Here is a 13088-nt window from a genome sequence, read left to right on the forward strand (position 1 = left end):
AATATTTATTATTCAAATACCACAGAAACAAATTTTTTCTAGTAGGTGTAGAAAATAAGTACAGTCTGTCCAGATAGGTGATCCTATTTACATTCTTCATTCTTATCAGTTTTGAATAAAGTAAACCTTTCGAGCCTCCTATGAGGTATTTAATTTGCATTTATAAAAATTAATCTTTTGGTGAAATTTGTAAGGCAACATATAGGTAGGCTTTTTTATGAATACTATGGCCTTAAAAATTATCAAGATAAGGTCAATAAAATAAGATTTAATGTAATTAAAAGGTTTTCTTCAAGGTAACATTCATGAGATTGTAGGCACGATATATTACGACTACTATATTTATGCGCGAAACTAGTTTTCATGTTAAACAATAAATAAAAACCACTTAACACATAAACATGATAAGCATTTGTAAACTAATTTGAGGTCAAACTCGTTCGGTAGTTCCGCAATACTGCCCAGCGGAGGACCAATAAGTGTGAAATAAACATATTGCGATGCTACTAGTTATCGTCTTATAAGTAATTTCCAGCCAGTGCTTGAAATTATGATTACTAGCCAGTATCGAGTAATTATATATATATGTAATATAGTGACATTAAATGAATATCTTCCACAAGTTAATATCGCGTGAAGGAAGTGCATAACTCTAATTGTGTCGAGTTAATTGACTTGTTTACGTATTTCCAATGACGTAGTATAAAACCAGAATCTTTGCTTACCTTCGTCACATAGTCCCATATTTGAACACTTGCACAATACTAATTGGATATTATTACGGTATTGTTGTATAAAAAGAAGAATATTTATTTTAACCACGAAAAAGTTTTAACAAAATAGACAAACTCAGAAGTTCAACTCAAAACTGACAAATGACAACTATAGATCTTCTGACAGCCTTGACAGCTTTAGCTGTCAGCTTGACATTCAAATTATATGAGACATCATTTGATATTAACGCCATCTATTGTAAACCTTAGTTTGATAATTATAATTCAGTATTTTATAATACTCAACAGATGGCACTAGTCACTCGAATTAGAATTTATTTAAAAACTAATTTATATACAAGTTATATACATACCATTATTATCACATTATTATTATAAAATATTATCCTAATCCATTTTAACGCAATTATTGCGAAATGGATTTTTTAAATTAAATAATTTCAGACTAATAAAAATATTTTATTCGGATTTTATATTATGTTTTTCTCACAATACCTAACTATATCTGTGCGTATCTATATTTCCCACACAAAAATATAACATTTTGCAGAATTCTACGTACTTAGCAAAATAAAGGTGGCAATACATAGGGGAATTTTGAATGGCGGGTAATTCGGAAAATTGTGAATCACGTCGCGTCGTGTGAGTATCGGACGGGATTGCCGTTTGATATTATTGGCAAATCCATCAGGCCCCGGAATCACAGACACAATAGATAATCTATTGTGTCGTGGCACGATCGGGGCACTCGGTGGTCAATGGGGCATTTATATTTGATTAATCATTAATATAGTATGTATTAGTGCATTTATCCCGTTATCCGGAATTCAACTATTCATGTACATACTTAGGTTTTTTATGCAGATATCTTCTTTGAGGTGAGTGCAATTATAATAACGATAACATGTCTTCTTTTTCTTCTTTGTTTAATGTTTATGGCCCACCCAATAAAGGGTCTTCGCCAATGTCCAGTGTAAAACGATAACATGTCATAAAAAATATAAAATCAATTGATTTAATTCATATTTTTTCTAAATAAAAAGCGTATTTACCTCCCCATCTCATCCCTAGTACCTACCTACCTCCAGCTTTCCATTATGTTCCTCTTATCTTAATAATATCGACACATATCGATACACTATTATACCTACAATGCATACGAGTAGGTAAGCAAGTTAAACGAAATAATAATTATAACATAGAATATATTTTAGGTGCATAGATATAGCTTATAAATGCACACTGGAACACATCCAGAATCTATTTGCATGACGAATCCATCTGTTATGATTTACGATTTACGTAATTTATTGGTAAACAGAGTTACGGTAGTTTAGTTCTTGAAAGTATTGAGGCAGGATTCATTGCATTGCATTGTAGTAGTTAATAGGAACTACCTACCTGTATGAAAATAACATTAAGGCCAAAAGACAGAGGCTTATCATGAATGTATGAATTGCACCAACGAATGAGAATGGAGAGCGTGTACATGACCTTTCCCACCGGAGATTCCGAGATCCCCTACTTACACTGAAAAAGGCCACCGTGAGGTTTTAGTCAGTAGGAGACAGGAGTATGACATAGCCCCCAAAGTAGCCGGTATTCTACAGAATTTCTTCACGGTAAAAATATAAAAATGTAAGCTACTACCTAATCTTCTTTCTTTTATATATAAAAATGAATCGCAAAATGTGTTGGTAAGCGCATAACTCGAGAACGGCTGAACCGATTTCGATAATTCTTTTTTTATTATATTCCTTGAAGTACGAGGATGGTTCTTATGTAGAGAAAACGTAAATATGTACCACAGGCGAAGCCGGAGCGGACCGCTAGTTACTAATAAAACTATTGCTATTGTTAATTATTAAAGGGGAAATCAACTGAGTTTCAGATAGATAACATAACATTAAGTATAAGTATCTTATCTTTTCTTTAAACACTGTTTAACAACTGAAAGTATTTTATTGTGTAACAAAAATTTGGGCGTATCCTGATATCAAAGATAACAATTGATAAATAATACCTACCTACCAAAATATGAAAAAAAAAATGTTGATTCCTTATAAATAGTTGGTAAGGTTGCCGATAGTTTTTATTTCAACAAATTATTTTATATTTTTATAGAAGTTTTATTAGCACAGATTAGAAATAATTAATTTGTAACTATTTTTAGTCAGTAAGTAAACCGTATGTCATTAGTTTTTAATTTTTACATTGTATCAATATGAAATCAGTGTCATATATCAAATTTCACTCGCAGAGTTATTCTTTTCTTTTTTAAGTTTATCGACTAGAGTATATCTACATAATACATGCTTATTGCGATTTTTTTTTATCAAAATTAAAAAAGTAATGCAGATTAAATAAGCACTGATAATAGTTTACTTTATCACGTGTCAGTATATAAACGTGATTGGATTAATTATTATTTAGATATGGTCAAATTAATGCCAAATTGACTGTTTTGCCCAAGTTTTGCCACTCTACAATTTGATTAGGATTGCTGTTGTACCTACGATTAATTGCACTATCATTGTTTTTTTTTTTTCAATTTTGTTCTATAGCATCTTGACACGTTGTTCCTTATATACTTACCTACTTATTTAAAAATAATTAATCTGGGGTAACTGTTATAACAGAGATATAATATAGAATATCTTACAAGTCATCATAGAGAATCTCATTTTTTGAAATCGGTTTAGATTAAAGACATGTGTCTTAGACATGACATGACAACCGTGGTCATACTTTGTAAAATATGTCGTAGGCAAATTGTAGAATTTCGCCGTTTATAAACGCTCGGCACTTTATCGGCACTTCATCGAATTCAGAAATTTTTGCTACTCAATATGCTTTAAAGATTGTCTTTTTAATAATCGTTCTGCTGTAGTAAGTATGTCCTACAAAACAATACATATGGCCTGAGACATACTTAGTTGATATATTTACGAGTATTTACATTTCTCGACTGTAGTAAACAAACAACTGGGTACAACTACACGTCAAGGCTATAATATTTTCACAGTACCATTTCACATTATTTTATATTCATATAATAACTCAGGCCCCGGAATCACAGACACAATAGAAAATCTATTGTGTCGTGGACCGATCGGGCCGTTCGGGGCTCAATGGGTTAATTATCATATTATAATTCAATGTATCACTGATTTTAATAGTAGATAATTCTATGATTAATTAAAATATTGGGCCACAATATTTAGAAAAAAAAGTTAAAAGACGTACATGGCACTCGAGGACTGCCGCGGTAAAGCTATTGCATAGCATGCCTTCAAGCCACACCTCCGTGTCCGTCGGAGTGAGGAGCGTGAGTTTTTATCGTTACGGAATTTCTCGATTCGGTCCCCGCGCTCAAGGCCCTTGATAGAAGTTATTGCATATCTTAAAAAAATCTCGTAAATTGGTAACCTGTAGTGTGAACTGTGTATTTCGACATAAAAATAATAAAATAGTATTATGTCTATTTTATTGGTGGTCCATCCCGACTTCGGTTGTGGCATAGTATATATATAATACTCTACGCGACGCACGTTGTGGTATGTACATATTATTATCACATGCGTCACATTTAAATAATTTGTGTGAAATATTTTTAAAATCGGCCCAGATTACCATTCAAACACACAAATAAATTCTTCAGCTTTATAGTTATAAAAAAAAAATAATTGTGTAGTAAAGTCTCAATTTGGTGATTTAAAAATTATTCAGTGGCTCAATATTATGATATGCCATTAAAAATAAATTGCCTTGCCTTTCTTTTAAAAATTTTATGAGATAAATAATGTTTCTAAGTTGCTATTTGCATTAGCAAAAAGCATCTTTGCATTCTTAAAAATGTGTTTTTTACAGTTATGTATTTTTGATAATCGTCATAATGAGTTTATGAATATTATCTTTTTTGTGATATAAAATGTGTTTGGATTCGTAACTACCTGCTTGTTTTATTGAAAATTTAAAGACGTGGAGAACGTAGAGAATGTAATTGTATATTATAATAATTATCCAAGTTATCGTCTAGACTATAGACCAAAGTTATCTTGGGTTGAGAGAGATATTTCTTATGTCGTAGTATAATCAACACATTAAAATATTCTAACAAAACATATGTGTTATATTGGGTTATATCCTCACCACCTGACGGAATACTCAGGGTCACTAACCGGCGGCAACCAGGTCAACTATAAACGTTCAATTAAACTATATAGGAACATTCCCAAACTATCAACAATCAACAACGTGATATTATGAAACAGATGCGTGACCACAACATTGTTATGCAAACAAAGTATCTGCACTCAACGTCACTTGGCAGATGCAATGGCGGCATTTGGCAAATCCTCTGCGCCCGACGTTCAATGACACGTATAATCTAAAATAGATGACGTTGCACTGACGCGATCCATTCATACCTCTAGGCTCTAGGCTCTAACACCTGTGGTATAGTTTTGACTTGTTTATCTTGACTTTTAGTTTAAAAAAATAGATAACAATATGTGGGATTTTAATCTGTTGAAAAATTCTATTATGATCCATATATTGCATTTACTTGCAATTTAATGCATTGTTTTTCGGTATATTAATCTAGCGTTATTAAACCGATAAATTCTGAAATTGGTATTCGATATTAGATTAGGAGGCTAAATTATTCGACTAGGATACCTGCGACTCTAATCGGTACCTGCGAAGCGGAGCTTCGTCTTCCGAAACGTTTGACAGACGTTTGGACAAAGTAGATTCACGGTATAACATAACATGGGTAATAAGTACCCCGAATATATTATAGTCAAACAAAATATTAGTAAAACGTTAAGTTGAAAATGTTATGGATGACAATTTTTCAACAGTTTACAATATCGCGAGTTATAGATTATAATAAACCAGTTTTTACAATATGACTGCGACATTTTCATATCATAACGCTTGATAAGAGCTATAACTTCTAGACATTACATTATAATGATTTTTGAAGCATAACAACGCCATGTTGATCGTGTGGTCATGCTCTGTGTATTTAATTATCTGAAGAAATCTCAGGACAACATACTTTTATAGTTCTACATGAATTAAGGCCATTTCAAACATTGCTAGTTGTTTATATGTTTTTCGAACAATCGTCACTAATAAAAGACATTATATATATTTTAGAATGCCGCGCAGAAAAAAGGATAAAATGAAAAAGTATTTCTAAATACGTTCGTTAATCGAACTGAAGGCAATGGTCTCATTAGCAATGTTTAAAATCGTTGGTGCAGAGGAATAATAAATATATAATTACTGTTTAGCATTAACCTTCGCAGGTTAATGAATTCCTTAAAACAGGAACTTACGTGTACGTAGGCTCGTACGTAAGTGATATAAGAATTAATAAATACCTATGAATAGTTTTGAAAAAACATTATGGTATTAAAGCTACTTATTTCTGTATGTACTGTATGTTAGTCTAAAGTCTAAACCATAAAAATATCTAGTAGATATCGAGTAGGTATCTACCTGGATATCTACTAGATACTTGTTCTGGTTTTATTCATAGATTGGTAATTTTTATGCATGAACGTAGGTATATGATATTTCATATTACCTAGTTATTTATGTTGAAAACGCAAATTAGAATAAAGTTATTGTGTAACCATAATCCCTACTTAATAATATGTATTTTGTGTCTATATTGTGATGATTTATCAATATCAGTCAAGCATCACGAGTAAATTAGTAGACTTACATTTTAAAAAGAGAGAGCTCTCTATAAACTAATTAGTTAGCAAACATATGCTCATACGCACACATACACACAACCATAATAATAGATTCACAGTATTACAATATTATGTATATTGTAATACTGTGATATGCTGTCTGACAGTGCTAACTGCTACCGCAGGGCCAAAAAATCATTCATTAGAAACTTGGTAGGCATTTGGTAGGCTTATGCATATTTCATAATGAAAGTACTTAGTTGTTTTTCTACAGTAATAAATCTATTTTATTGCTTTGTGGTAAGCACGATTTTTAATAGCGTATTTTATTCTGTATCGTATGGAAATATTTGTAAACATCTACATATATGTACTTATCTAGTTGATTTTCTCCTTTCAAAGCAATGATAATAGAAATAATGTAATGTTTTGTATCATTAGTTACAGAATGGAATTAAAATATTACCTATGCCATGTTAAGCTTTAAAGACCTAACAATTGCATTTATTCTGCTGAAAATATACAACAAAAATAAAAAAACACGTTTTGTTCTCTTGTAATGTTATATAGTTACTCAAAAATTATATAATACAATATAGTAACTACCTAATTACATTCAAACGATGAATAATCATAAATTTATTTTTTAATTTAAATCCAAAAATCTACTAAAATATGGGAAACGAGTAACCTTGTAATATATCAGGTTTCTACAACATATGTACTTACTTGTATTGTATTATATTTTACTAATTAGTAATAATTATTAAAGTAACAAAAGGTGTACTTAAATTACCTAGTACCTAACAAATTTTTTTTAGAAAATATGGATATGAAGTCTGAACACTTATCGCATATTTTTACAGTAACCACACTATTTATAGTTTTAAAACACTTATAGTTTTTATTGCACAAATTACTGTGTACTACAATAACGACCTTGAATTTTTTACATGTTCTTTATTATAATATTTGCTCATTTATTTTTTTTAAACTGAAACATTGAGTGTGAGAATTGTGCGACTTATATAACAATTTAATCCCTGATTGTTGTATCTGAACAGCACAGCTACACCATAAATAAATAAATAAAACATTTACTTTCACTGATGATTATTGTGTGCTATTGACCACACGAATTCAACAGTGACAGAGATAATATAAGTTATAACACTATTCTACTTAGAACGACGGCCCACGCGACGTCTTGGCACCTGGCAAATGTATGAATATACCTACGTCTTATTAGATACTGTGTTTGAGGGCCTGCTTATTGCCATAAATTGGACATGATCGGGCATTATCAAAATACTGGCCTTCTTCTGAAAAACTCCTCTCGTTAACTCGTTACCTATCTAATACAACTTGATAGAGTCATTAAAATCAATAACCATATTTAAAAATATAGGTATTAATTAATTTTCAATCTCTACAACCAATTTTCATAGTTTAATCTGTACTCCATAAGAATATTCAAATTTTTTGAAACTAAATAATTTTCAACCATTGCAACAATATTGTTTATCTGTATTCTGTAGGACCGACGAAGGTAGGTTATTAAAAGTTTCTTAAGTTATATTCCGGATTGTTAACCTCCAATCCTTCCTCAAATCATGACCTTACTTATAGATAACATGACGTATCAACACATAGCAAATTGTATCAGTTGGCATAGGTTATGAATCCACTGGCAAGAAAATCACATGCTTGCATTCTCCATTATAAATAAAGTGATACAACCAATCACTAGTGGCAATTTCCACTGACTTTGTATAAAGATTTGTATTATATTTAGATACTTTATAAATATATTGTATCACTTTTATAATTTATTGGCTCGTAGTGAGTGTCGGTTATATGATGAAAGCGTGTTTATTTGGAACGACTCAGAAATCATTGAGAGTTATATACATATAGGTATTGTATATCGATTAGAGCTATGGTAAGTGAATATCTGTTGAGGCAGCTGTGTGAATAGTAGGTTCGTTCTCCGTTCTTGTTAAAATATCCTATGACAAATAAATAGGAAAAATAGGACAAATAAGTCCGAATGTTTTTCACATATTTTATCGTGCGAAACACTCGTTTGCAAGAAGAGGCAATAAATATGGTACCTATTTAAGCGATAATAAATAATTAGGTGATCGAAGTTAATCGATTTTATAGAATCAATCCTTTAATATGGTAACTATATAACATAAATAAATTATTCTGGGACTAGAAGTCCACAATAATGTTGAGACAGCTCTATCGCTGACGAAATTTAATCCTATTTCAATAATTCTTGTCCTACTTATACATATTATAATTTTATATACTGGGTCACTTGACTTGATTTCATAATAACTTTGTTTTCTCATTATTTATATTTACCAAAATTACCAGATAACGAAATATGAACACTAATTTAAAGCTTGTGTTAGAAAAATCAAATACGTTATCCAATTTACTCTTAAATTTACATACTGGATAACGTATTTGATTTACTTATATTGTGCAAAATATTATTTTTATTAAGAACCTAGGGATCATTTGTAAAACAAATTGAAAAACGACATTATATAACAAGTGATTATGAATTTTCCAGTTACAATAATAAGTAGCTCTACCATGAGTTTACGCACACGATACTCGTCGGCCGTCGCTAGCGATTCGTACAGCGCCCCTAGTGTGCCGTAGCGGAACTAAAAAGCCTACCATGAGGTGCAATAGTATACTACAGTACATAACGTACATATAGCACAGTTTAATATACAACGTATACAACTTATAGTAAACTATACTATAACTATAAGTCGTTTACGTTCATTATGCATATAGAAATAATAAAAAAGAAATAATCTCCATTACCCTTGACGAGTCGTCACGATCGGTCACAGTCATGTCACAGTATAATAAAATTGAATATAAAATGTACCTATATAGGTACCATAATCATTTTGTTTGAACAATAAGAAATATTGATATAATCAGACAATAATAAAAGATACTCGATGGAATTGTGCTGTATTGAAAAGAAAATTTGTCAGGAAAGAGGTAAGTAAGTAAATGAGAATTAACTATTATTTATTTTACAATAATAAATAAAAACGAAGGGACTAGGTACAATTTTATTAAGATCAATTCTCATTATTTTTAAATTTGACAAGAAAATAGATTTAATTAGTGATAAACCACAGGCTACTGTATAACGTAGTAGGTACTAGGTACGCACTGAAGCTTGTATAGGCGAAGTTATTTTTTTACGTAAGTACTTATTTACTACCGACGACGCGGTTGGCGCAGTGGTAAAGTAACTGCCTACTGAGCCGACGGTCCCGGGTTCGATCCCCGGTCAGGGCAAATATTTGTGTGATGAACTCAATTATTTGTTCTTGGGTCTGGGTGTTATTATCTATATATGTATTTATTAAATATTATATTTATCGTCGCCTAGTACCCACAACACAAGCCTTAATTGAGCTTACTGTGGGACTAGGTCGATTTGTGTAATAATGTCCTATAATATTTATTTATTTATTTTATTTACTATTTATTTAGTAATGTATGGTATTAGAAGCAATTCGTGTGATCCAAGGAGTCCATAATCTATATATAACTACGTTTATATTTTTTCCATAAGTTAACATAACCTTAACCGGGTCTCGAGTCTCGACCTCTTTTGTTTGAATGATTAATGCAGTACTTTCATTGTATTTGGTGATAATCGAATATCATTATTGATGATCTAATCCATACTAATACATATTATAAATGCGAAAGTAACTCTGTCTGTCTGTCTGTTACTCAATCACGCCTAAACTACTGAACCAATTTGAATGAAATTTGGTATGGAGATATTTTGATACCCGAGAAAGGACATAGGCTACCTTTTATTTCGAAATATGTACCACGGGCGAAGCCGGGGCGGACCTCTAGTAAGTAATAATACACTTCTGTTTTAGTAAGTCTTGGTCCCGGGCGTGCTATTTAATTTCCAATTCATTTTTTTTCTACCTTCAAACGAAATTAATCATAGGCAAGACTTTGAATACCTGAATTAATTCACTTTGCGAGGCTATTTTCTACAAATTATTTCGATCACGGCTAAAAATCGAAAGTTCTCATCAATCAAACCTCCTCTATTTCTATTTTTATTATTAACTAGACAAAACATAATAACATTCATAGTTTCAACCTTATCAATGCGACCTTGTCTGAACTAAAATTATCACAACACTATAATTTACACCTTTGTGATTTCAGATTTGTCTCTTCACTAAAAACTGATGAACTATAAAGTGCTTTCTCGACGAAAGCTATTCCGTTTTATAAATAACCATTATGTAAATAACTATAAAAGAATAGTGTTCGTGAAGTAGCATTCCAAACAAAAAAGTAAGAAGTCTGCCGCGTTTTGTTCCTTCCTAGTTAAATAATTCAATTGCAGATATGTAAAGCCTTTTTTATAAGTGTATGTGTATATTACTTTTTTATATGTGTGTACGTAAGTGTGTGTGTAAAAAATTATGAGGATATTAGATAAAATGTATATTATATATATATGAATTTTTAATTGAATTTCATTGGTCACCTAGCAACAACAGCATTTCAGTTTTTTCCATAATTACGATTATGGAGGTATTAAACGAAGTAGCTTATTAACAATTCATGCATTATCATCTAGATAAAGTATCTTATACACTAAGATAAAATAAATGTTTATTACTATTGAAGGTTAGATAAAACGGTAAAATATATGGCCATGAATATTTGTAGAGTTGATTAACCGTAATAAAATCGGTGAGGGGTGTACTATATCTTTTGGCTTTAAAATATTAAAGTGAAACTTTTATTACATCGTCTCAAACTTTTTGGTCTGTGTAGCGCATGTCGCGTGACGGTCGGCTGCCGAGTAGGTATAAAGCAGTGTTCGGAACCATTCGAACAGTTTCACTTTTACCGTGGTTTCATAAAACCACGCAACATTTTTTTTTATATATATAAATGTTAATATTTGGTACTACACATTAAAATACTAACGTACACATTAAAAGTTGCTAATAAAACGATTGTGTATGTTATGAAAATGTACCACTAATGTCTTACTAATAAAGTTACGTAATTAAAAACTAGGATAATTTAATATTAATAAAGGGAAGATATAAATAGAACAATAGTAAAGCTAAATATGTATGTATTAAAATTATATATGGACTTAGTTAACACATTAACAAAGGAAATAGATTTATAGATACTTCCCGAATAAGAAAATTACCAGTGTGTCAACGGAAGAATAACATGAAGGGGAATCTCTTGGGAAATATCCGTTCGCTGTCAATTGTTGAGAACTGAGTAGTGACACATAATATATACATATATAACATATTATAGTAGTATTAAAATATTTATATACTTTTAGTTCTTTATTAATTTGTTTTAAATGTATAAAGGTATTGTTGTTGTGAACTGTACGTTACAATCTTTATGTGTCTACGTGTTATTTTTATCAAGAAAACAACGCAACAAATTGATATTTATAGCAGTTGTATAGAACTACATAATAGGCCGTAGATTAATGTTATAAGTGACTAACTGTGCCTCGCAGTTTCACCCGCATTGTTCCGCTCCTGTTGGTCTTAGGGTGATGATATATTATAGCATATAATATTCGATAAATTCGCTATCTAACACTGAAAGAATTTTTCAAATTGGACCAATAGTTCCTGAGATTAGCGCGTTCAAACAAACAAACAAACAAACTCTTCAGCTTTATAATATTAAGTATAGATATAATATGTATGTATTTTTGTTATGGTACATGTCAATCGGGAAAATTTTTGCTATATGATTTGGTTACTAAATTATAGCAGGCATCGTAATTCAGTCATTTAATTTTTTAAATGCAATTCATATGGCTATTAAATAATTTATCTTGAGATATTCTTACTTATAATTTTGTGTAGGCGTAGCATGTAGCATGAGTGCAATGAGTGCAGTTTTAATAAATGTAAGTATTAATAAATATAGGTAGCCGATAGTTTGGTCTTTGAGGTAGTTGATAGAAACATCCAAATGTGGTTATCAGATAAAAATAATAGGTAATAGAAATAACTACGGTGTTTTATATAATTCCCTGAATGCTATACTATGAGTCACTTATAGATAATGTCGTTATGAAGCGTTTGTAGATAAGGGGCTTGATCGCGCATTGACCCGGATTCAAACTGTTTATCGTTTTTAATACTAATGTAAACAAAGTATTTTTAGGATAACGCAATTTTCTACACCATTGAAGTTCCAATTAATTGCGAATGCCAATAAGCTTTTTATAGATAAACTATAGCAAACCGGGCGAACTCCGTTTCGCCACCAGAGACACCTTTTCTTTGCTATATAAACCTTACGGAGCCCGAGACCTTTCCAACGAATGCAAAACCGTGGAAATCGGTTCGTGCATTCTGGAGTTATAGCGGCAGGAAGGAAAACCCGACTTATTTTTATATAGTAGATTTTATAAGCTGTTAAATCTGGATAAACGGGATTCAAGAATATGACTCAGCGAAAATGTTGATCCAGACTTAGTGGAAAAATACTAGGTATTTAAGTAGAGTAATCGTAGCATATTATTTAGATACGTTGAATAGTATTATGTCACATT

At 31.0% G+C, this 13088-nt stretch overlaps 1 protein-coding gene across 2 annotated transcripts in view; it reads right to left on the minus strand.

Annotated features, from left to right (window-relative positions):
• Positions 1 to 13088, minus strand: part of LOC149901711 (transcription factor HNF-4 homolog) — a 40151-nt gene that overhangs the window by 21525 nt on the left and 5538 nt on the right. Inside the window, exon 1 of one of the 2 annotated variants that reach the window (XM_090110608.1) lies at positions 726 to 884. The exons of the other annotated variant lie outside the window; for it this stretch is intronic. Coding sequence (XP_089966734.1) covers positions 726 to 744 — 19 coding nt within the window. The 5' untranslated portion in view covers positions 745 to 884. Of the gene's footprint in view, positions 1 to 725; positions 885 to 13088 lie in introns of those variants that run through there. 2 annotated transcript variants of the gene reach the window in all.

This window comes from Colias eurytheme, chromosome 16 (assembly GCF_061535395.1).
Source record: "Colias eurytheme isolate Ceu_HAF_F1 chromosome 16, ilColEury1 Martin Lab GWU primary, whole genome shotgun sequence".
NCBI lineage: Eukaryota > Metazoa > Arthropoda > Insecta > Lepidoptera > Pieridae > Colias > Colias eurytheme.